Raw genomic sequence first — 26,098 nt, forward strand, 5'->3', positions numbered from 1 at the left:
TGTCCAATCAGTTGAGGGTAAGGGAGACTACGCGCATGGGTGCGTGCTCTCTCTGCCTGATTGTTGAACTAGGGTATTGGTCTTCTCCTTCCCTCAGAGTAAGACTTACAGACAGCAAATTATGGGGCTTCTTGGCCTCCATAGTCACAGGAGCCAATTCCTTATAATATATATACATTATGTAATTACATATAGTTTCTGTATTTTCATATATTTATAAATTTCCATCATTTATTTTAGAGAGATATAGATACATACATACATACGTCTCCTATTGGTCTCTCTCTGGAGAACCCTAAGAAGGCAGCTCAAGGTTTATACAGTGACTCCATGGTACCACCCAAGAACCAGCTCTGCCACCTCTAGCATGTCTCTCTCACCATCAATGACTACAGGACGGCAGCAAAGCATCTGAGGTTCAGAACCACCTTCCAGAAAAGAAGAGAGAAGGGGCAAAAGATGTCTGTCAGCTAAGTCTATTTCTTTTTCTTGGAAAAGCAATAGCTTTCGGGAAGTCCTACCCAACAGACTCTCTCCACGGATTATTGGCAGAACATGTCACATAACCAACCCTAACATCAAAGGGTCCTGGGAGAGCAAGCAGTTTTAACTGTGTGCATTGCAGCTCTGAACACATTAAGCTTCTATTAGCAAAGAGGAGGAGAATGAAAACAGGGTAAGCCACCAGCGAGCACTGTCTACAACACACATATATGGTGTACATACTTGCACACCAAAGGAAGAAAAAAATCACCAGGTCTTAAATAATAATCTAATAAAACCAAAGTATAGCAAAAAAATTTTTAAAAGTCACATGATTTCCTCTCTCAAATCCTATACCCTTAAAGGCACACCAAGACGATGACATCATTAATCAAGAGAAAAAAATTACTGTAAGACTAACACATAATTTGATTTTTGTACAACCTGGCACAGGTAGCAAAGATTATGTCAATATCTGAGCTCGTTAAAAGGTTATTTCCCCTTTGCATAAAAAGGAACCTCGCAGAGAGGCAAGCCACAGAGCGGGAGAAGTATTTGCAATAAACGTGTCCAACAAAGGACTCCTAGCCAGAAGAACAAACTATGATCAGTAAGAAAAAGGCAGGCAATTAAACAGAAGACATGGGCAAAAATAAGATCCTAAATGGGAACGTCACAAAAGAGAATATCCAAATGGCCAGCAAGTACATAAAGAAGGTGGCCACCTTTATGTGTCAGCAGGGAAATGCAAATTAAGGCCACAGCATACCACTTTAACCCACCAGAAGGGCTAAAATGAAAATGACAGAGTATGTCATGTGTGGCCGGGATGTAGAGTAGCTGGAACTTCAAATCCTGCCTGGGGGGGCTGTCCACTGTACAGGCCGTTTGGAAAATTCCTTGACAGTATCTAATATAGCTGAGTATGCACATACCCTATGTCCCAGACATTTCACAACATGGTGTGTACCCTACAGAGATTCATATTCACCAAAGAATGCACACACAATATTCATACAAAAACTGGAACCAACTCAAAAGTCTATCAACAGTAAAACAGATAAATTATGGGATGTGGCCATGAGAATGAACGAATCACAATGACATGTGATGAGGAGGAGGATCAGAAACCAGAAGAAATGAAACATAAAACAAGTCAAGACCACTGAGTCCATTTACAAATGAGCAGATGAAAAATCAGGCAAAACTAACCTATTAGTGACTGCTAATGGGTACAGGGTTTCTTTTAGGGGTGATGAAATGTTCTGAACTTAAGGTTGTGGCGATGGTGGTACAACTCTGAATAGTCTAAATCTCTATATACTTTAAATGGGTGAATTGTAGGGTATGTACATTATGGAGCAGTAATGATGTTAGACATTAGGACCATGGTTGTGACCAGAAGGGGGCATGAGGAGACTTCCGGGGCATTAACAACGTTCTTTCCTGACTTGGGTGCTGGAGACTTTGGGGAGATATTCACTTTGAAAAATGTATCAGGATATGGTAGTCTTCTTATTTGTACATTTTTCTATATTACACAATTGCTTAAAAATTTACATAAAAAGGAATGTAATCCAGCCCTACCTCAGCCTTGGGAAGTAATCTTTAAAGGCATGAGCCAACCCTCAATAGAGATTTGATGCACGATGTATCTTTCTCTGCCTCAACCCTACCTCTGAGCTCCCATCTATTTTATACCTTGGTTCATCTCCCTTTATACAACTGACAGCCAGCCTAAGGTGGTCACCAAACCACGCTGCCAACTATATGTTGTGTGTTGTGGTTATCCTCCCCTTGGGGGATAGTCTCTTCATCTGAAATATAAGAACTGCTGCTTCGCAAGTACTTAGCATTGGAAAGGTTTTATAATCTGCTAAACTTCACACTAACCTTGAACGCTGAGTGTGATCTCTATAGCTCTGTATTTAAAAAACTTTTTAAAAGTAGAGTCCTTCTGGGCACATGCACCCCAATGTTTATAGCAGCAATGTCCACAATAGCCAAACTATGGAAAGAACCTAGATGTCCATAACAGATGAATAGATAAAAAAGACGTGATACACACACACACACACACACAGGAATATTATGCAGCCATCAAAAAATGAAATCTTGCCATTTGCAACGACATGGATGGAACTAGAAGGTATTATGCTAAGTGAAATAAGTCAGTCAGAGAAAGACAATTATCCTATGATCTCACTGACATGAGGAATTTGAGAAACAAGACAGAGGATCATAGGGGAAGGGAGGGAAAAATGAAAAGATGAAACCACAGAGAGAGACAAACCATGAGAGACTCTTAATCTCAGGAAACAAACTGAGGGTTGCTGGAGTGGAGGGGTGTGGGAGAGATGGGGGTCTGGGTGATGGACACTGGGGAGGGTATGTGCTATGGTGAGCACTGTGAATTGTGTAAGACTGCTGAATCACAGACCTGCACCTCTGAAACAAATAATACATTATATGTTATTTAAAAAAAAAAAAAAAAAAAAAAAACATGGAAGAGGATGGAGGTTTGTTCAGGACTTAGAGAGTTATCAACAATATAGTTATTCCCCAGCACCCAGTTGTGCCAAATCCTCATACCCCACTTTCCGCCGTATCTCCAGAAAGCACAACCTTCACTGTAATAGACCTTTGTAGTGACCCTGAAAGCCAATACCTGTTTGCCTTTACATGGGAAAATCAACAATTTAGGGGCGCCTAGGTGGCTAAAAAAAATAAAAAGTAGAGTCCTTCTGCCCTGAATTCATCTACCAGGTTATTTCCATCCTTAACTCTACTGATAATTGGTGGTCTTAATGGGTGGTTTTCAAACTACTGGTCACAGTGCATTAATGCGTCGTAACCCTGTTTGGAGTCACAGCCAGCATATTCTTAAAAGAAATACAAGAGAAGAGTATGTGAGTGCTTTTGTTTCAGTTATATGTGCATTCATGTATGCATGCATTTGTTACTGTTATACTTTGAATTGTGGTCAGAAAGTTTCCAAAGCTACAGCTTTAACTCTCCTGCTTCCCGGGAGGGCAGAACCTCCAAGCCAAGCTCAGACTACAACACTAAAGCTTCCCGATTGTTCCTAAGTCTTAAAGGCAGAGCAGTTGAAAAAAAAAAAAAAGGCAGAGCAGTTGGACAGGAAAGGCAATTTGGCAATGACAAACTGTGAGTTCAGAAAGGCACAGAGAGCAGACTGCCCAAATGACTCTTGCCCATCGTGGGAGGAAGCTCAGTGAACACTTCTGAGGTCACGGATCATACTCGAAAGGAAGCCTGAAACTTCTTAGCTGCTCTCCCCGGTGAAAGTATGTATCCAGCCTGAATGCTGTGAGGGAAGGCTGACAGTATTTTCAAAGCCGGTGCTTATAGGCGGGGAGGCGGGACCCCACAAAACCAAGCTGCCTGCTTCAGCAGAGCAATCCCGACCGGCAACGCGAGGACGGTTAGCTCCAGCAAGCTGTACCAAGGACCCCGGGGTTTAGTATGGGCACAACTGAGTAAGTAATCAAAGCTTTCATAATAAGCTTTTGGTAAATATACAAAACCTTTTTTTTAAACGAGCACGGCTCCCAGATCTTGAATGGGATCGGCTCACACCACAGCTGCCGCCAGCCACACTGCCTTCCCCCGAGTTACTCCACACCCCCAGAACTTGTTTTTAAATTTCAAAAGATGTTCAGGATACTGTTAACCATTAAAGTACTAGCGTGTGGTTAGAATTCAGCCAATGGAGCTACTGGGTCTGTGATGAAAACCAGTTGCCTTAACAGTGGTCCCGTAGTGACCCTCAGGGGGCTGGTGCTGGCTCCTCACACAGCTGGAAACTCCCACATCAGAAGCCGTGAGGAAGGGCTTGCAGCTCAGGACTCCCAATATGGTCCCATACCATACATTTCTACGGGGTCAAGCTGGCCAGCGAGGGGCTTCATAGGAGCGTACTGGGGAGGCACATCTCCAAGACACTCCGACAAAGGCGATCGCGACACTGCAATTTAACGCCCCCCTTTCACTAAAACTGCCCAAATTCTACCATCTCCTATGTTAATCCTTAAAAGGGGGTGACTGTGTGGCTGAAAAGGAGCCAGTGATAACGAATCCCCAAATTCAAATCTACCAAAGACTCTGGAACACTTTTCTGTTGTCTTTTCTAAACTGCTCACAGAATAAATGACTTTCAAGTGAAAAGACAGTTGTGTTTCTCAAGTATTTACGGGGGTCGAAACCCAGGGCAATCGAAAGTGTGAGAGTAGGTCAGGAAATCACCAGCTGGAAGGACTTAACACCAAGAAGCCCTTCTGCTATCAATCCTTTTTTTTTTTTTTAAAGATTTTATTTATTTATTTGACAGAGACAGAGATAGCGAGAGCAGGAACACAAGCAGCGGGAGTGGGAGAGGGAGAAGCAGGCTTCCCCCCGAGGAGGGAGCCCGATGTGGGACTCGATCCCAGGACCCTGGGACCATGACCTGAGCCGAAGGCAGACGCTTAACGACTGAGCCACCCAGGCGCCCTCTGCTATCAATCCTATTTCCCATTCCTCCCAATTCTCGCTGAGCTCAGAGCAGATCCCTCAGCTCTGTGACTCCTGACAGCTGCCTTCCCAGCTCGGGTCTCTCGGGACCTCCCCCTTCTCCTCAGGAGATCGGGACCATCCTCGTTCTCTCTCCCTCAATTGTCTTTGGCCTCAACTTCATTTCCTAATTTTCCCCAAAGACTGAGAGCACAGCCCTGGCTTCCAGGCTGCCACAGGCTCTGTGTTGTAATGCTAACATCTACTGCTTGGTCTTTGCAGTTGGCAAGAACACTCCCAGAAAATACAGGATTACTTGTGAGAGAATACCAGCATTTTATTAAATCTGACTCCAGAAAGAACTCCTCTGGACAGGAGTCTGGGCCGGCAGTAATGAAGAAAGGGAAGAATGGTTAATTTCAGGGCTGTGACTGATTTTTAAAGGATGCCTTTATTATTTTAAAAATAGCTAAAAGCAGAAGTATGTCATATCTGCTGAACTAAAATTTTCATGATGTGGAGAACGCGGGAGGTTACTGTTCTATTTAGCCACGTGATTATTTGCAAGTAACAGAAGACCTTTAATTTCAGGGAAATGGAAAGCTTTTCTACGAACCTGCTTCCCTCTACCTAAGCCCCCATGGTTAACAATTCACAGGACTATAGAAAGTTACCATTTTTTTTTTTAAACCTTCTACCCATACAGATCAATTTTAGAAGGTATTGGTGTCACCTGATACAGTTTCTTCTTTATGTGGAGTATTAACTAACAGCAAATGGAAAGACAACATGAAAACAACGGACTGCCATGCTGTGGTCTGATTGTGAACAAAGAGAAGTAATTTGGGGAGTATTCATTCAACAGTATTTATCAGCAAGTCCAACACAACAAGATTACGTAACTCAAGTCTAGACTAGCGTCCTATCTTACGAAAGTCTCTCTCTCATTTGCCCTAGAGTAAGCTCTCCTAAGTCCTAACTCATTTAATCATAAGAAATGGTTTCCGAAGTGGGGAGTGGGGTAGGGAATAAGCCTGATTCAATTCAGGACGGCAGGCTCCAGCCACCCTGTGCAGAAACCCAGCAGAAATGACCCGACAGGCATGGCCATACACAGGTGACCACAAGAGGCTCTCGAGCCTTCCCAAAGGGGCCAGAATAGGTGACCGTGGAGCTATGAGAAGCTACCCCCACCTACAACTCAGCGGACTCTAGCTCCCACCATGTCCTCTCACCCTTTCAACTCCCAACTGGCTGAAATCGGGAGCAGTCACCGAGCCCAGACACAGTCCCTGCTTGGTAACCGCTCCTACCCCTACGGCTGTCGCTGCCACCCCCCCATCGTTGGTGTTACCCTGACTTGAGCACACACCGCCCCTCGGCACAGGGCTCAGGAACGCTACTGCAGTAACACTCTAGGAACGAGGACACAAGAACCAGTACCCACTGAGCTCTCATTTGCCAGGCAGCGCACTAAGCATTTTATTTGACTTGACCACCACAGCGGCACGCTGAGGTGTACACCCCAGGGCCTCGCGACCGTTTGCAGACGGGGCAAAAAGGAGGCAGAGACAGGCTGAGTGACGCCCAGGGTCTCGCACCTGTAGGGGGAGATCTGGGACCTCCAGCTCGGCAGTGCTGACTCGGGAGCAGCCCCTTACTGCTACCCGACACTGTCACTCCCCCTGGGCAGGTCGGTTCCATTCACCCACCTTCCTCTATTAACCGAGGCCTCTCAACTTGCAGAGCACAGCGATTCGTCACCATTATACCATTATCTGCACAGGACACTGTGTGAGATTCGGAAGTCCTCATGTGGGCCAACTCAGACGCATGGCCTACTGTGTCAGGCAGTGACCAGAGTCCCGGCGCCTTGTTCTATGCGCGGTGGCACAGGGCCGGGAGCGGCAGTCCACCGCGGGCCCTGCAACAAGGAGACTCACAAGCAGTCCTAGTCTGGGAAGAACCAGTGGTGTCACAACGTCCCCATCCTTGGCTGGCTTGACAATCCACTGCCCCACCTTGAACCTTGAGGCACTGGGCTTCTTAATTTAAACTTCTGTTGGTATAATATACCATCTATTTTGAACTGTGATTTCCTGTTAATTCTTCTGTCCCAAAGAGATGACAAATACTAAAATTTACACTCCTTAGAAGGTAAAAGCCAGCCTTGAAATGCAAGAAAAACAACACTTGAGTTAACAGTAATAACATTTACATTCCAATTCTACTGCAAGATGGCAAAAGTTCAGCAACATTTAAGGACTATAAAGTTTCATTAAATGGTTCCATATTTCTGTTGAAATATATAAAAATATTTTTTATAAATGCTACATAAAAGACAATGTGAAAATTACCGTATTTTACAGAAAGAAATTAAGTCCATCCTCAAATGTTCCTTTTCAATCCTCTAAGTGCCAGCTTGTAGGTCTAGAGGGAAGACGTCATTTTAGACCCTCTTCTGGGACAGTTGTCTACACATTTAAATTCGAGGAAAAGTCTTTAGAACTTAATTTTTTGACTATTTAAAGTAAATGACACAAAAATCAGTTTGTAGCCAGATGTGACAGGAGAGCCAACACCGTTTCTTAAAACCGAGACAGTAGCGTTAGGTAGAACTCAAACACAGGAAACCACATTATTCTTCCCTCGTTCCTGATGGGAATTCCAGAAGTCCGTACAGCACGTCCACTTAAGTTTCTCGTTACTTAAGACACCATACCCAGATTTCACAGTGCGTTGTACTCCACACATTTTGATGGATCTGTAGGAAAGTGCTTCTGGCAAATGGTCATTAACCTCTTCAATCCCTAAGAAAATAAGAATAAAGACTGGTTATGAATAGCTGAACTATTCTGAATTGCCCTTCGCTTTACTCCTGGGTTTACCAATGTCCCCATGGGAACGTAGCAGTCCCCAGCAACACCACTCAGATGTACATGGAGAGAAATGTTTATTCACATGCACCCAAGGTACATACAACACAGAGCGAAACTGTCCACAGTAACAACAAAAGTACTGGCAACAACCCAAATGTCCATGAGAAGAGAATATACGAATAAGCTTTTAATATGCTCACCAGTGGAACATTCTACAGCAGTAAACGTGAATTAACTAGAACTCCAGCAGGTTCCAACAGAGAGTGAAGCCCCAAGTGCCCCGCTTGTGCACCCACGCTAGGTACCCAGACAGCAGCTCTCCTGCGTATCTAGCAAGTGCCGCTTATGTACCATCCTTGCGAGAACTGAGAAAAGAGCCACTCAAATCATCTTCTGTGTTCATGGGGGAATTCTGTTGATGAGGGATTCTGGTTGAGAACAACTGATACACATGCATCTTAGAAACAATGTTGAATGTAAAAAGCAAGTGGCAAAGGCTACATTAAGTATAATGTCATTTTAATAAAACTGAAAATCAACTTGAAAGAGAATATATGTCGAGCGCCTGGGTGGCTCAGTTGGTTAAGCGACTGCCTTCGGCTCAGGTCATGATCCCGGAGTCCTGGGATCGAGTCCCGCATCGGGCTCCCGGCTCGGCGGGGAGCCTGCTTCTCCCTCTGACCCTATCCCCTCTCATGCTGTTTCTCTCTCTCTCTCTCTCTCAAATAAATAAATAAAATCTTTTAAAAAAAAAAAAAAGAAAGAGAATATATGTCTTATAAATACACACATAATGTGGTAGAATTACTTTTGAAAAAGCAAAGCAATGACAAATTCAGACTAACAGTTACTTCTGGGGTAGAGGAGGAAACAGTCAAGGATCTTCAGAATGTTCTAGTTCTTAAGCTGGAACAGGTCTCTAGATAGGTTTTTTTGTTTCTTTCCTAACTTACATATTACATGTATTCTTTTGTATTACCAAATATTACATGATAAAAACATTCTAATGTAATCGTAAGAACACAATACAACATCCCAAACCTAACCTGGCTAATCCTTCAGAATTTAGTCGAAGGATCCCTGTACTGCCTCTGTTCTGTACCTTTGGCATCTGTCACCAGACTCTGATTCTTTTCAGGCAACTACGACACACACAAATTCGGATCTCACAAATTTCAACTGCTTTTAGTTCTTCTGCAGTTTGGCCAGTTCTTGGCCAATCTGTAACTTTGTAGCAACTTTTTAAATTGTTGACAAGAACTGTCATTATTAGAATTCATTCGGTCTCTTTCAGCTCACCCTTCATAGATCCTTCTGTGATCTTTCAACATCCTTAGTTGGCATTTGGCTTTTAGTTACCCATCTTGGCTTTCTCATCCACCACTGAGCAAACATACCTCTAAGTCATTATCCAAATTCACGAACAAGAGAGGGACAAGAGTAGAAACCTGCAGCATGCCACTACAGATCTCTCCAGAACAATTCTGGGAAAAGCTCTGCCAGCAGCAGTGAATCCTATCAACTCTTCCGTCTACCAGTCTACAAACTTCTTTGTTTACAAGGAGACACTCTGCCCAGTGTTTTATTGCAATCTATATATAAACCACCACCACCAAGCATAGTGGCACTTAATTTTAATGACTCACAAGGCATTATTCGGCACAAATCAGTTTAAGGTTTCTCACCTTGGGTTTGCAAAAACTGAAGCCACCCAGTCCCTATCATAGTAAAGAGAACAATGAAATCCTATCACAGGCCAAAGGCTGACTATGGTCAGAGCTCTACTGGATACTGAATATGGAAAATGTATACAGCACACTGCCTGCTACTTAACTAGGATTCTCTCAGAATTCATTATCTTTCCTCAAAATGATACAATGAAATAGCATCGGCTCTTTAAACAAGAAAGAGCTTCATGACCTAGCAGGAAAAGCAGTGTGTGGCTATCATTATACAAGGCAATAACAGATGGGCGTATCTGGAAGCCTGAGGAAGGGCAGAACGCAGCCTGAAAAGGCACACTGATATAATGGGGACCTAAATCATCGTCAAGCATTTAGAACTCTTATTCCGTAATCACCTAAGTAGGCAAACAACGCTTACACTCAGGGAAATCACCAAAAGCAAAACAAAACCACCACCAAAAAAGTCCCTGCAAAACCTCTTTGGTGTCACAGTTAACTAAACACAAATACACATCCCTTCCAATATAAACTGAACTATAATCTAACACATTCGACATCCGAGGGTCATGATTTTCAAACATCTTAAAGTCCTTCATAGATTCGAAGAGTGTCCACATTCTGCTACTTAAGGAGTGTGGAGGAAGGTTAGGTTTCAGCTGATTTCCAAGAAGACCTCTGCAGGCAGTGCAAAGAGAGACTGTGTCCTTCGCCTTGCTCCTCATTCACGTGTTCTCGGGGCCGGCCCGAGGATGAAGACCCTTCCCTCTCACAGTCCCACTTCTCCTTCTGGGAGTTCTAACCATGTGTATGCAGACATGTGATCTGTAGCCATGGGGATATATGTGATGGCACTGGCCTGGCACCTGACATTTTCTGAACGAAGAGGTGAGAAGGAAGAGGGCTGGCTGAGAAAGCCCGCCCCGACGAAACGCAAGCAGCCTTAGCTGGCCGCAACACAGCAAGAATGATTATGAGCGAATACAAGGCCAACTGGTGTTCAGACTGCTGGAGGCGGTTTTCCCTGTAAGAAATGGAATCTTGGCTGTTGGATCCTCATAGGAGATATCTGTGATGCTTACTTAACCTCACTAAGCAGATTCTAGGATTTAAAAATAAATACCAGTATCCTGTCTGAAATCTTAGTTGCCAAAAGGTTGTGAAATTCAACAGTCTGAGTCATAAAGAGTTACCAGGAAACACTACGATTCATTTTTGCAGTAAGGACTCCTAGTACGCAGCACAAGTTTTTCAAGGGGCGTAATGTCAGGACAATAGCATATGGTTATTTTCCAAATGGAAACAAATCTTTTCAATTAGATCTCCCAGGATTTCTGTTTCAAATTGCTTGAGGATGCTTAAGCCAGTAAGACAATGAGCTGCTTGGCTTAGCTTACTGCAAACAGCTTCTTAAAACTGGTGCTACTTTTAATGTAATTTTTATTCCCATGAAAGCAGTACATTTATTTAAGAAATCTTTATTCAGGGGCTACAGTGTGCCAAGCACTGTTCTAGGCTGAGAATACAGGGAACAGAGCAGACAAAAATCCCCACACTCATTGAGATTATCTTCTAATGACAGAACACAGCCAAGAAACAAAAGGAGTACATAGCACACCTAATGTTAGATGATAAATGCTATGGCGAAAAATACAGCAGGGAAGGGGTGTGTGTGGACATGGGGGGTGGCCAGCAGAGCTCTGAGCAAGAGAGCATCATAATCGGATTCATATTTTAACTGCATCGCTCTGGGTGCTGTGCAGATACTGAAGAGGGGCAAGGATAGGGGGCGCCTGGCTGGCTCAGTCAGTAGAGCATGCGACTCTTGATCTCGGGGTTCTAAGTTCAAGCCCCACGTTGGGTGTAGAGATTACTTAAAAATAAAATCTTAAGGGGCACCTGGGTGGCTCAGTTGTTAAGCGTCTGCCTTTGGCTCAGGTCATGATCCCGGGGTCCCAGGGTCCCAGGATGGAGCCCCGCATCGGGCTCCCTGCTTCTCCTTCTCCCACTCCCCCTGCTTGTGTTCCCTCTCTCGCTGTGTCTCTGTCAAATAAGTAAAATCTTTAAAAATAAATAAATAAATAAAATCTTAAAAAAAAGGAGCAAGGATAAAAGCTCAGAGTCCAGACAGGAGACGCTGCAGTAACCCAGGGGAGAGAAGCTGGTGGCTGAGCCCAGGTGGCAACAGTAATGGTGTGGAGAAGGGGCCAGACCGCAGATATACTCTGCATATAGAACCTTCAAGGTTTGCCGACACACAGGTTATGGGCTGACACAGGAAAACTATGCCATGTTTTGTGTATACATAATTATTTTTTTGAAGTCATATATTACTTAAATAATGGCAGTTCTCTGCCTCAGCCTTTCCAATCCCTAATTCTAGCACCCCAGAGGCAACCACTTTAAATCTCATGTTTCTTCTGGTATTTACTGCCATCTTTCTAAATATTGAGACAGTGCCTCATTTTTCTTCTGTCTCAAAATAGTCTGTACTGACTTCCTACTGTGAAAGTGGACATTTAATCCTCTTACACCACACCCACTGGCCCTTCACAGGCACACACATCTAAAGGCGTTTCTCTTCCCCACCCTCCCCAATCACAATTCCTGGTGAAGGCAACATTCAGGATCTACTGCAGACTGTCTACACAAATATTATCCAAAGCAGAGCCACGTGGTATATTATGATGATATCCCCTTTCATATTTGTCTGTGTTTGTTTATGGAGATACCACCGATTCATTCTCCACCAGCAGACTACGCTCCGTATGACTGAACGTAACAGGTAATATATCTGTTCCATTTTTCTCCTGGAGCCCTCCACGTGTTCCAGAACAAATGAATTCCAGGTATCTTTGTACTGCTACTATCCTAGAGCATCCCTTCACCTCCAAACTGGCAGTTCCTTTTGATCCACTCTTGTGCTGGATCTTGTTTCCTGGATCTTTTTTGTTTCCCTCCGTCACCGTGGTGGAGCACGTCCTCGAGTAGAGGCGATCTAACACAGTGGACTTCGGATTACCCAGGTTCAAGTCCTCACTCCACCACTTCCTAGCTGTGGAACCCTGGGAACTAACTTCTCCATGGCTCAGTTTCTCTACTTGGAAAACAGAGAAATTGTACCATCAACCTCATATTGTTGCTCTAAAGTGCTAAAGTGAGGCACACAGTGAGCACTATGTAAATGTTAGCTATAGTAATGATTCCAGAGAAGGATATGTGAGAGGTCACAGTCTGAAGACATTTTGAGACTCGTCTAAAAATATCTTCAGCCTATATTCACACTTAACGGATAGTTCAGAGAAGAATGTTAACTGAGTTGAAAATTATTTTCCTTGCTATGACACAGGTACTCTTCCACTGTCTCCCAGCTTCCAGAACTGTTAATGAGAAGTACGATAGCATCTGAATTCCTGAGTCCCTGTAAATGACCTATTTCTTTTCTCCCAAAGCATTTAAAGTCTTTTTTTTTTTTTTTTAAATCTTTGGCCTTCCAGTATTTCATTATATTAGGTCTTGATGTGAGAGCTTTCCTGTTCATATGCTATGTATTCAATGAAAGCTAGCATGCTTTTCATTCTAGACACTCATATCCTTCAGCTCTGGAAGGTTTTTCTGCATTAATCTTTATTTCCTACCCTCCAATTTCTGTTCGCTTTTTCCTGGAATCTGAATAGTGCAGATCTTTCTAGATGGACTCCCTCATTCTCTTATCCTTCTAACTCTTTTAACTTCTGAATTTCTGCTATGATGTTTAATTTCTAAGAGCTAATTTTGATTCTCTATTCTTTGTGGCATACTGTTATTTCATGGTTACAGCCTTAGCTAAGGATATTAAGCAAGCTTTTAATTGAAGGGTTTTTTTTTCCCCGTTCCTTCTTTCTCTGAATTCCTTTTTTTCTATGGTTTATTGTGTCACTTTCACACTGTAAACTTTCCCTAAAGGTCTGATGATCCTAGGTGAACATTCATATTTACGAATAAGGCACTGAAGAGCTAAGGGAAACTCCCTGAATGGACAGAGTTTGTCAATGGAGCTTCATTACGGCAGAAAGCTAGTTTTTTTTTCATTGGAGGACTACTGAGTGTCAATAACTGCCAATCTTTTCTCTTGAGTCAGTTCAAAGAGAAGAATCCTCTCAATTCCTGAGGGGGAAGATAAAAACCCGGCTTCCAGCATCATAGAACCAGGGCAGAATAGGACCTACAGGGCTCATTTGTCAATACACAGGCTCTCAGTTAAGTATACTGTTTTCACTACAGCATTACACCCTTCCTGAACAGTACAAATCCCTCAGGAAGTTAACTAGCTTTCTGCTAGAGAAGGGCCCACTTGGGTAAAGGAGAAGGAACCTCTAGAATACTTACCCTAAATTCTCAACCACTCCCTTGTTTTCAGCCCCATCCCATAGTCTGGCCTTTTAGAAGAAGTGCCCAACAGCCCCACATCTTGATCCTTCCAGATTCTACCCAGTTTACATTAATGGCTCCTTAAGGACTCCTCCCCACACAAATTTAACCAAAATGATTATTTTTTCATCAGTATGTTTCTAGAAAAATATATGCATTTAAATAAAAGTCTAATTGATGAACTGTACACTTAAAAGTGATGAACGCGGTAAATTTTGTGTATTTCACAATTTTCCAAAAATCTAACTGAAAGCGTTACAGGATATTCTAGATAAAGTATAAAAATATCAAATACAGATACAGTTTGGTGTAGTATAGCATGTGATACAGGATACAAATTCTACATAATGAAAGTTGCTTATACCCAGATAAATCAATGAACCATAACATCAACTTGCATCCATTAAAAAATTACCAATTTTTTTTATTATTGCAGAAAAGAGTAACTTTTTAAAACCGAACTAAACTACAATCACAATTCTCTTGCTAGACTTGCCTTTTCTTTTATAAACTCTCATTAGTTACTAGGACTTGAAGATTTTGTTGTTCTTAAGTAATCTTTGTACTGAAATATAAAGAAGACATTTCATCACATCAATTATTTCTGTCCCTGTCACTAGTCTACACTCTTAAGAACAAAGTCCTGAAAATGAAAGTACAGATCTGTCTAGTGATACAGCCCAAGAATGTGAAGAGTAAGAGATGAGCTCAGTGACATCTTTTTAATTTTATTTTATTATGTTATGTTAGTCACCATATAGTACATCATTAGTTTTTGATGTAGTGTTCCATGAGTGACATTTTCTACCTAGCTATTTAAAATTCTGTCAATGAGCTGCCAAAGTTCTAATAAAGGAATAAATTAACATGACACAAGAATTAATCCTGACTTTGGACTGAAGGAATACTCAGTTGACCTGAAATAGAATATTCAAAAAACATGTACTTAATAATGCTAAGTTAACTTCTATAATTTCAACTAACACCCATAGTGAGGCATAAAATAAAAGGCCCATTCCTTCAAAAACTGTCTACAGGAATTCTTTTCACCCAAGATCATTAAAATTGCATTCATCTAAATAACACATTCTAGCCTTTTAAATAACTTATCTGGATCTTGCTACTTGGGATGATGAAAAGTCCCACTGCAAGTATCAAAAGTGTAAGAATTTTCAGTATCTGTAGAACTTAATGGACACTGAAGCAAAACTGGTAACTTGGGACTAACTCAGTCTGCCTTTATTGTTTATGGTAAGAAGCAGAGCTGCATTCATTTTTCCACTTGTCTGAATACTTCTTTAAGAGAACAAATTTCTAAGGGCGCCTGGGTGGCTCAGTTGTTAAGCGTCTGCCTTCGGCTCAGGTCATGATCCCAGGGTCCTGGGATCGAGTCCTGCACTGGCTCCCTGCTCCGTGGGAAACCTGCTTCTCCCTTTTCCTCTGCCCCCGCTTGTGTTCCCTCTCTCGCTGTGTCTCTGTCAAATAAATAAAATATTTTAAAAAAAAGAGAGAGAAACAGAACGTATTTCTAGCTCATAGGCTCACTGTTTCACAGAAGGTAACAAAGTACAATCACAAGTGAGAATTCCATTTTGAAAACAGCACTTGCCTGCTTAGCTAAGTTAGGATTTATACTAAATGACCCATCTGGGAGAAGATTTCCTTTACTTGATTACCAGGCTTTCCCAGTGCAGGGTGATCTTTTTTTCAAGCACGTAGTTGAGAAATAGATTTAGTACCCCAAGTGAAATGTGTTTACAATGAGTTCAGCTGTCAGCTGAAAAAGAAACACGCACTGCTTAAATCAGCATTCCCCAAAATGTGTTTCTACTGAACACTGCTATTCTGTGATATTAAAAGGTGATGTATATGATCGATAAATGCTTGCAGTATTTTTCTCTAAAAATTTAATATGGCAGAAAGTATTAAATGGGTCAACAGTATGTTATCATGCAATAACCTGCCTTTAAGAAAGGGTGGATCATAGCCAAGAATGCCAGGAGGTAGCATGAAGCCACATGACCCACAAATGTGACATATACTTTGATGATTAGGGAATGTTTACCAGCTAACCATGAGACTGTATATTCAACATACGGATCAAGTTGTGACCACTCAGTGCAGTGACTAAAGTGTCTGTTTCACCATTTGGGGCAATACATGAATATATTATAAATTTACAAACTTTCCATGAACGAATAAATTTGGCAAATGCTAGTATATATGCCAAAACCTGAAATACAGATTGAAATAACTAAGAGAAAATGTTGGGATGATGTCTTTACTAGAGAATTTAGTAACTTATATTACTGAAAACAACTTGTCAGAGCAGACTGTTACAGGACATTTGCCTTTTATAATACTGCAACTCTAAGAAAAATTATTCAGAATGAATATTACTCCTTAATCATCTAATCCCCAAAAAAATCTGTTGTAACACGGTACACAGATCAATTAATCTAGATATATCAGGGACATTTCAGCAGGAAACAAAGAGCATACTCAAACTCGAAAACTTGATGGCAGTAATTCCAAGAACTTCACAAAGACATGGGATGGGCAGGACACAGGACCAACAGGAGACAGTCTAGTGCCCCAGAGCTAGCAATACTGGGAAGCGGCACCCAGCCTGTGCTCTGAGGGGCAAGGAAGGGGGAGGGGTACTTAACTAAAGCCCAGAGATGGTAACTATGCAGATGGCCATCTGGGAGAAGCTACAGCCTTCGACAGGAGGTGCCATCAACCCTCAGTGACCTCACAGGGAGGAAGGTAAGGAAATAAATACCCGAAACCTACACAACGCCTTCCCATCCCTCTCACTGCCTACCCCAATCGGAACCAAAAGGCAAGGGAGCCTGTCAATAGTGTTCATAAAAGCCAGGTTTCTGGGGCACAGGACAAGGTGAGGAAGAGTAGAGAGTGGACCTGCCAAGCAAACAGCCACCTGATGTGCATTTCAGCTTTTCCTCCTTCTCTTCTTTACAGACAAGAATGCCCAAGACGTGAACCTTTTCAAGAGAGGTCTTTAAATGACTCAATTATAAAGTCTCTCAATAACCAAGAGCTTACTATAATCTGTATAAAAGAAGCTTTACCCGAATCTGGGCCAAAGGTTACATCTGTATTTGGCAAACAAACAAAGTTCTTGAAGTTACTAACACCATTTTAAAATCTAACCCCAGATTTGAGGCTAGCTAATAAACTATACAACTTTTCTTTGATCTGCATGGTGAAAAAACCCTCCCTGTGGTGTGTTTAATTTTTGTGAGGAAGAGAACACTTTTTTTTTTTTTTAAAGATTTTATTTATTTATTTGAGAGAGAGAGAATGAGATAGAGAAAGCATGAGAGTGGGGAGGGTCAGAGGGAGAAGCAGACTCCCCGCTGAGCAGGGAGCCCGATGCGGGACTCGATCCCAGGACTCCAGGATCATGACCTGAGCCGAAGAGGCAGTTGCTTAACCAACTGAGCCACCCAGGCACCCGCAAGAGAACACTTCAAACAACTTTCACGGTTTAAATTCTATAGAGGTTTGCGTAAAACCCAAAGATGAAATCATGGTACAATAAAATAGCCCCTTGAATTGTTTTCAACCATATTTCCTAACACAGATATTTCTCACCAGGATTTCTAAATAATTATTCCATACATCCAAGATTCCATTAAATGACGTCCAAAAACAGGCAAAATTAACCTATAGGTTAACTTTTGATGGCAAGAGGACTTGGGCTGGGAGAAGGCAGGAACAAACTTCTGGGTGCTGTTAGAAGCATTCTGTATCTAGATGTTGTCTTCTGTCTTGGTAAATTATGACGCATACCAAGAATCACTGGGCTGTACAATGAAGAAGGAGTACACCTCACACACCCACTGCCTCTTCGAGGTCTACTGTATCTCAATTTAATAAGACAGTTACCCTAGGGGCGCCTGGGTGGCTCAGTCGTTAAGCGTCTGCCTTCGGCTCAGGTCACGATCCCAGGGTCCTGGGATCGAGCCCTACATTGGGCTCCCTGCTCCGCAGGAAGCCTGCTTCTCCCTCTCCCACTCCCCTTGCTTATGTTCCCTCTCTCGCTATCTCTCTGTCAAATAAATAAATAAAATCTTTAAAAAAAAAAAAGACAGTTACCCTATTGAAGGACTTCCATGATTACCTACTCAGCCAATATCTTAAGGCAGAAAATGTGTGGGTCAGGCAGTTACCAGAGGGCAGCAAACTAGGGTCCACAGGCCACGCGCTTCTTTCCTAAGTGGAGCTTTCCTGGAACGCAGCCATCAGCTGCTTTCACACCCCAGCTGCGGGGTCCAAGAGGTGCAAAAGACACCTGGGAAACGCAAAGCCTCAAGTATTTTCTATCTTACCCTTTAAGACAAGTTTGTCAACCCCTGACTTAATCTTCAAATAATATATTTAACAGAAGGAGGACTCAAAAGACAGCAAATTACTCCGTTCATCGCCATCAAGAATTTCATAAAACTCTCACGTGGGGATGGCAGGTTCTTTGGCCTTAAGCTGATCAGCACCACGGGTTTATGTTAAGACATAAAAAACCCCAACATTTTATTTGTCCTTACACAATGCTAACTTAATCTGGTGCCACTGTTTTAAAAATAGAATCATACTTTTTTTTTTTTTTAGAAAAAATTAAGATATTTGGCATATTAAAAAAAAAAGGTGGAAGATGGAGCAACACTGACCCCATCCCTCCACGGGAACAACAAGCTGAAGTGACTCCAGCACCAGTGAGGGTTAAACACTAGCCTCCACCATCCCCTGTTATAACAGAGTTGAGACAAAATGAAATACTGCTTTGATTTTGCCTATATGAAAGTAGGAAAACAAAAGACAGAGGGTCAAGTGTTTCTTACCACTCAGCTCACTTACTACTGTCATGGGCATGTGAGTTTGCAACCTTAGGTTTAAGCAACGGCCTCAAGGGAAAATGGCAGAGCAGAATCAAAGATATCCGAGGAGCAAAAAGGGCAAGAGTTAACGTGATGCTTGCAAACATCAAGTGACAGGGATCTCCCTCACATCTTCCCAGTGGTCCTACTACTGTCTCAGGGCACTTCTGTTAAAAAGCTTTGTCCTATTTTTGCAACCTCTTGTGAGTCTATCTGTAATTATTCTAAAAATAAACGTTTAATAAAAAGAAAACTGTTGTTTCCCTACACTGATTAAAAGTGTGTCTTCCTTCCTATACCTTAACTGATCCTTAACTATAGAACAAATTTACTCCCTTTTCTGCCAGAAAGTTCCCCCATTATCTACAGCTCTCTTGCCCAGATCCCCAACAGTCTCCTTTCTCAAAGAACTACAAAAGTAACAAGACTTTCACATTTCTTGTCCTATACAATATTCATTCAATCAGCAAATATTTATGGAGCACCCACCTCTGAGTAAGGTACTGTTCTAGACTCTGGGTACATAACAGTGAACTATGTTCTTGCCTTGTGGAACCTACAATTAGATTACTATGTCTAATAATGTAGCATAAGCTACCATTAGACTCTGTAGCAGCCATATCACTTTCAATTTTATTGCATGTATAGCTTACTAAATTCCCTAATCCTTTCTCATATATACACTGCTCAGACTGTATAGTCAAGCAAGCAGGTCACTGGATCCAAATTTCTTTTATGGTCATCCTTGCTAAATATTGTATTTTTAGAATCTGTTCTTTCCTTCAGTCTGTCAAGAACTTTTGGAATGCCAATGTCTTTTCCACCTTAACACACACCCTACCCTTGTCCATAAATCTGATAAATAAACCTTTCTGTAGAGTCAACCAAGTCAGTCATTAAAATGTTTAACAGGACAATACTGAGGTAACTAAGAACCCCATGACATCTCACTAGCATCTACCTAGACATGGATCCATTATTCATTCCTCTGCGGCAACCCGCACTCAACCAGCTATGTGTCCACCTGACTGTATTATCAAATTAACATCTGTCCACAAGAAAATTATTGGGTTTAAGTCAAACACCCTCCTAAAGGTTAGTTACTTACCAATTTTCCCTAATCATCTTGGGGGGAAAAGTAGGATTTTTTTTAAATGGGAAGGGAACAGTTAAAAAGGAAGACCAATGGAAGAAGAACAGGTCATTATACAGCTTCCAAAAATAAATCAGAAATCTTTAAAAATGTTAGATATATTTTTAAAAAGAAAATCAGTTTGAGGGGAAGTGAAAATCATGCCATTCCTGAAAAGCAAAAACCTGTTTTTGAGACAATTTATGTTGTTATATGGACTTTTACAGACACACTGGCTGATTTCCCTACCACCCCAACACCCCGCCAAAATAAACTTTTTGCCTTCAATACAGTCACCGGTGGTTATTAAAAAAACGGAAAGGTCTTTGAATTTCAACAAGTATATCTGAACTCTCTAAGTTCTACAATTCATATTAGGGAGTCAAGCTGAACTATTTGAAAATGCTAATATGTATGAATAAGGCATGAAGCATGATGCACAAGTTAATCTTCAGCACTTGGGATTGAAATCACATAACAAGATAATTCATGAATATGGTAATAATTGCTCTCTGGCACAAAACCTGAAAGCTCGTTATGCATTCTAAGCAAATTTTACATTTTAAGTAAACCTCCTGAGTATCATCTTCAAACTTTAGAATTAACATCCGGCACAAGTCATTGGACACAATCTGGGATTTTTGACAATTTGGCAAAAGTGGCATTAACAGTTGACCCCACTGAGAAAAGTTTTACCCAACAACACAAACAAGTTTATGTGAGGCACAGAGGACCATAAGAAAATAAACTTAACCCTTTAGCCCTGTTTGTGTCAAGAAGGGTCATTAAATGTTACTGAAAAATAATTATATTCATTAAAGCCAGATTTTTACTACTCAGATCTTCTTTTTAACCCAGATGTTATATCTATCTGGAAAATAACAAAATGAGATTTACTGCTAAATAGTCTAAACTTGTCCTTCTTCACCAAACTTCCAAAGCCAACTGAAATAGCATTATTTCAATGCTGAGTTAATTAAAGCACAACGCCTCACCCTGTCTTGTGTCATATATGAAACTTACAAGGTTTCTAATTTTATTCTGTGAAGAGGTCTTAAACATAAGTACTTAAAAGTGGACTTGTGTCCTATCATACTACATCCAATTTGCTATAATTCTTCTCCTGCTCTCAAAATTGACAGTTTGGGAATTGTAGAATGTTAACCTCCAGAGCAATTCTTTCCCTCCCAATTGCTTACCTGAATATATTTCCGCTGTGTTTCATCATTTAAAACATGTGCAACATGCTTAGAAAAAATCTTTTCTCTGCCAGTTCTGGCATGGATACCAACCATGGTGACACCTATGGGCCAAGGGGCATTTCCAATGGCCATCTGAAGATAAGCATCATTAGCCTAAAAAGAAAGTTTAAGAGATTAGAAAAGCAAAAATACTGGGTTGGTCCCAATTTGTGAAGTATTTCACAGCCCTTTATGACATAATTTTCATCCATCTCTTGAGCATGTTGAGAGTATTACCGTTCCCATTATTCAAACAAAAGAAATTAAAATATGAGGTGATGGACTGCCCTGCCCAGGTCCATGGAAAACCAGAAACCAAAGCTAATCCTGTGAGTAAAAAGACAAACATTCCTTTGCAGCCTTTGTGCACTGGCAACTAATACATTTCAGATCTGGAATTACCAGGTAGGTAACTTGATGCGCTGACAGAAACTCTAGTTCGGGTCTCCTCCAGACCCAGTCTTCTCTGCAGGTGGTCACACGCTGAAGATGGAGGCTAATTGGTTTTTCAGAATCCAACCTGCAACTATGTGTGCACAGCCCTGCAGGCCTCTGAAAGCAGTGGGGGCTCTGTGAGCTGGGACTATCATATAGGGTCCACAGCAGAGGTGTAAACAGAGATTAAATACTAACCCTCGAGCCGAATAGTTACAGGGTGAGATCGTTTCACTTTGGCCACTCTACACCTCCCACCTGCCAAGAACGTTAAAAGAAAAGCTACAGAATATAAGGATAGAACCCGATGAAGACAAATGGCTCTTTTTCTAAACCAAGCCTAGCTACCTAGGAGGAAAAAAAATAAAATAGAAATGAAGTAAATTCTGAAAGACCCCTAGGGTTTCAGGGAGGTTCATACAGTCAGGTCTCGAGGAGATTTTAGTTTTGAAAACCAAAGACCTATGTGATTGATGTGCAGAGTTGATTTTAAAAATCAGATATTACAAATAGGCTAACTGGAAGATCATTTCTACCCTGAAGACAAATTTGAATTTGCCCTACTCAGTTTTATAAAATTTAATTTTAAAGAACATGTTACACACTTTTATCACACAGATTCTGACTTGAATCACTTTTCACACTGGATATTAACTGATAAAATGTCCAATATTTAGTTCCCCCAAATTTCTAAAGAAAGCTGTCCAAATAGGTTATTAAAGTTTCTTGGTTCTTCAGCAGTTTACACAAAATAAACTTTCACATTCCTCTCATATGAAAATGCAAAAAGTAACAAGAGGGAAGGCATGCTCACTAGTTGGCAAGTGATTTGATTTCTTTCTGCAGTGACGGTGACCTTATCCATCTATTCCAAGGCAACTGTCCTTACTAAGTACCATGCAACTACTAGAAACTATAAAGGAATAAAATTTATAGGCACAAAACAAAAACATTTCCTTTGCTAAAACAAACTGGCTCTCCAACAGAGGGAGTAAAATCACTACGTTCACCTCATTTGCCCAAGGCTCCAGCCCCCACACGTGCTAGCCCACCCTCTGCTTGAGTACAGAAACTCCAAGCGCAGGAGTAAGCACTGGCACCCCCACTTTTCTGCTAGAGCCCCACATACTACTCTGGAATGGTCAGCAAAACTGTTGGCCGAAACTCCCTCCTCTTCACTCCTGAGAGGCACTGCCACTAGAAGCTTCCCTCTTGAGACTCTGCTGATGGGCCAGACGCAAGGGCACATTTCCAATCCCCACTACTGGTACAGCAGGCATTCTCTTTACGTTCCCTGCACCAACTGACAGCCTCCCACTCCCCTTTCTGAACTCCACTCCAGGAGCGCTGGGCCACGGGGAGCTCCTTCCTCCTGCCGCCGCCTCCTCCTCGAGCCCATTCAGGAGCAAAGACACGGGGGCAAGGGGAAAAGTCTTCCCTAACAAGGGGTCTGCTATTGTTGCTGTTCTGAAATGGGAGGGATGAATTCTGGTGGCCTTACTTGGAATATTTTCTCATACAAGTATAAAGGGTGGTTAAATTCCATTGTATCGTTAGTACAATAGCTTATCTATATTACAGATTAAGTAGGCTTTTTATAGCTGGAGTGGGAAACTAATCTACATAACATTGTTTCTATGGGAAAATTTGTTCCAAGCCATAATCTTGAACAATCTTTGAAATTCAATCCCATTCATGAAATGAACATTGCCTAGATCCAGTTCACGCTCTGAAGAATCTTCACACCTACCTTAAAAATGACTAAAAAACCAATGTGGTCAGTAAAGTTTATTATCAATGCCTAATAATAAAGCTGACAATGTGAATTAGATAAAAGGTTTTGGGGTTTTTGGTTTTTTTTACTATAATTCATTTCACATTTATTCTTAAAGCTCCTATGTAAAATACTCCCACACCAAATGAAGGTGTTATGCACACACAACCTAGATAAGCTCATAACCATGATACTGATGCCCAACATGGTAATGTACCTTTACATATTCTCTCTGCAACATGAATTTAATAATATCTGTTATGGATTCTTTAATATCAGCAGGAAGATTCTGGAAAAGAAAAAAAAAGCGTTAACTATTTTTGGAAGCTACTGTGTATAATTACAGACTGCCATTTATTCAAACTTTATATATTCTCTTTTTTAAAAAATCAGTTATGTAAAAGCATTTTTTGAGGAACCTTACCCTTTTCCGTAGCTTTCTGAAAAGGGGTCTGAGATAGGACTCAGTCTGTTTTTGAGTAGCACTGTTCAGTTTGCCCTGCACACTGCGCTTCACATAATCTTCTCTGGCATTCAGTTCTTTAGCCCAAACACCAAGAAGAAACTGTTGAAAGAATGGGTAAATTTAGACTACGATGCCACCCAGTGGTTCAAAAGGTTTAAAAGTTCTCTGACACACAAACAATATATTATCATATTTAGAGTAAATTTTTTTCTAATCAAAATAGCATCAATATCTAATTAATGAACTATTTCTGCTTATTTTGTCATACACAACACATATATTTTGTAGTGCTTTTAGCAAGTCACAAACTTCCCTATTCTATATATGTATGTATTCCTAGCTCAAAGATAATCAATTTCCCCCTAACAAGAACTATCAAATTTCAAATTTCATAGGTAACTTTGACAGAAATAAACTTTTACTCGTATTTCTACTAAAATTCAACCCACCTACACTTATTTGCCATAATACCGTATGTGCTGTGATAATTAATCTTCCAAGTATGATGTTATAATACAGGCATACCCCATGGACACTGCGGGATTGGTTCCACACCACCACGTTAATAAAGCGAGTATCACAATAAAGTGAGTCAAGTGAATTTTTTAGTTTCCTAACGCATATAAAGTTATGTTTACACTATAATGTAGTCTATTAAGCATAGGATAACATTACATCAAAAAAAAAAAAATAACCAATACATATACCTTAATTAAAAAATACATTATTGCTGGGGTGCCTGGGTGGCCCAGTCGGTTAAGCATCCGACTCCTGATTTCTGTTCTCAGGGTCATGAGAGTGAGCCCCCGCATCAGGATCTGCGCTGGACATGGAGCCTGCTTGAGATTCTCTTCCTCTCCCCCTCCCCCCTTAAAATTTAAATACGTTATTGCTAGAACAGGCTCATCATCATCTGAGCTTTCATGTCCTAATCACTGATCACAATTAACCATGACAAATATAGTAACAAAGAAAAAGTTTGAAATATTGCGAGAATCACCAAAATGTGACAGAGATAAAAGGTGAACAAATTCTATTGGAAAAACAGTGCCGATACACTTGCTCCACATGTGGCTGCCACAAACCATCCATTTGTAAAAACTACAACAACAACAAAACCCCCAAAACAACAACAAAAAACCACCGAAGAAAACCGCATTATCTGCAAAGCACAATAAAACCAAGCACTATAAAATGGGGTATGCCTCTATTTGGACTTTCTGCTTTTGTAGTAGAGATGATGATTTAGTTAAATATTCCCAATAAAGCACCTGACAAAGGAGAAAGAAGGAAAACAAAGAACAGAAATAAAGAAACTATAACCCCTCCACCCAGCCCTGGAAAGCCACCCTAGTGCCCTTGGGTTTAAATGCATCAAGAACATGGTTTCTAGAGGCAGGTACACAGGGAAGGTGGCGGAGGACATACCCCCCTAGTGGCGTTACCTATGGGTAGCCTCTATAAAGAGAGGCTGTCACTCAGAAAGGAAAATTCTAGTTCACACTAGTTCCCATGCCTATCTAATTCCATGCCATATCCTCAACAGACTGAGAATCTTGACGACTAATATGTTGCATTTAAATTGTTAATACAAGTAAAAGCACTTCTTGCGTTTTAATCTCTTGGCCTGAACACAAATAGTTTGTGAATAAATGCTAAAATGAATCTGGCATTTACACACACTCTACCTAAACCAGTAAAGTAAGAAATGCTGAGGAGAAAGATGGATTGAGCTCATCATAGCAGGAATATGCAGCTATCTGTAGAACTGAGAAAATGAACAGTCTCTGAAAGGTTGCTGATGGGTTTGCTTTTTTTCACTGCCAAGGTCTTCCCACCTCCTTCCTCTCTTTACTGTCATCACCACTCATAATAGCTTCTGGAACACTCCCCTCACTGCACTCCCTCCTGGAGTGTTTTTAAAAAAAATGTTTTACTCCCCCAACTTCTTGTTCATTCCACTGCTTTGATTCTGCGTGTTTACATTAACAAGTCAGTTTTAAAGTGCAGCAGTGAAGTAAATATACATCTCCTTTGATTAACCTCTATATCCCAGTGCACAGCAATATCATAAACTGTATACGTGCAAAACATGTTTACTGAGGGATTCCCTTTCCAGTCCTTAACCCTTAAATCATCCAAAAATTCAACAACAGTTTTTAACCAACCCAAATGTCCTTTCC

General features: G+C 41.2%; 1 protein-coding gene across 6 annotated transcripts in view; it reads right to left on the reverse strand.

Moving 5' to 3' along the window:
- Window positions 1–498: 498 nt before the first annotated feature.
- PRPF18 (pre-mRNA processing factor 18) overlaps window positions 499–26,098 on the reverse strand; it is a 55,644-nt gene continuing 30,044 nt past the window's right edge. For 5 of the 6 annotated variants that reach the window (XM_064592054.1, XM_045874390.3, XM_045874393.3 and 2 more), the window contains 4 exons: window positions 23,874–24,014; window positions 23,667–23,738; window positions 21,199–21,354; window positions 499–7,805 (listed from right to left, as the gene is read on the reverse strand). In XM_064592054.1, coding sequence (XP_064448124.1) covers window positions 7,725–7,805; window positions 21,199–21,354; window positions 23,667–23,738; window positions 23,874–24,014 — 450 coding nt within the window. In that variant the 3' untranslated portion in view covers window positions 499–7,724. The remainder of the gene's footprint in view (window positions 7,806–21,198; window positions 21,355–23,666; window positions 23,739–23,873; window positions 24,015–26,098) is intronic. The other variant, XR_010411704.1, reaches the window with a different exon arrangement.

This window comes from Mirounga angustirostris, unplaced genomic scaffold (assembly GCF_029215605.1).
Source record: "Mirounga angustirostris isolate CCGP_5_RB_7025 unplaced genomic scaffold, mMirAng1.0.hap1 SCAF_5, whole genome shotgun sequence".
Classification (NCBI taxonomy): domain Eukaryota; kingdom Metazoa; phylum Chordata; class Mammalia; order Carnivora; family Phocidae; genus Mirounga; species Mirounga angustirostris.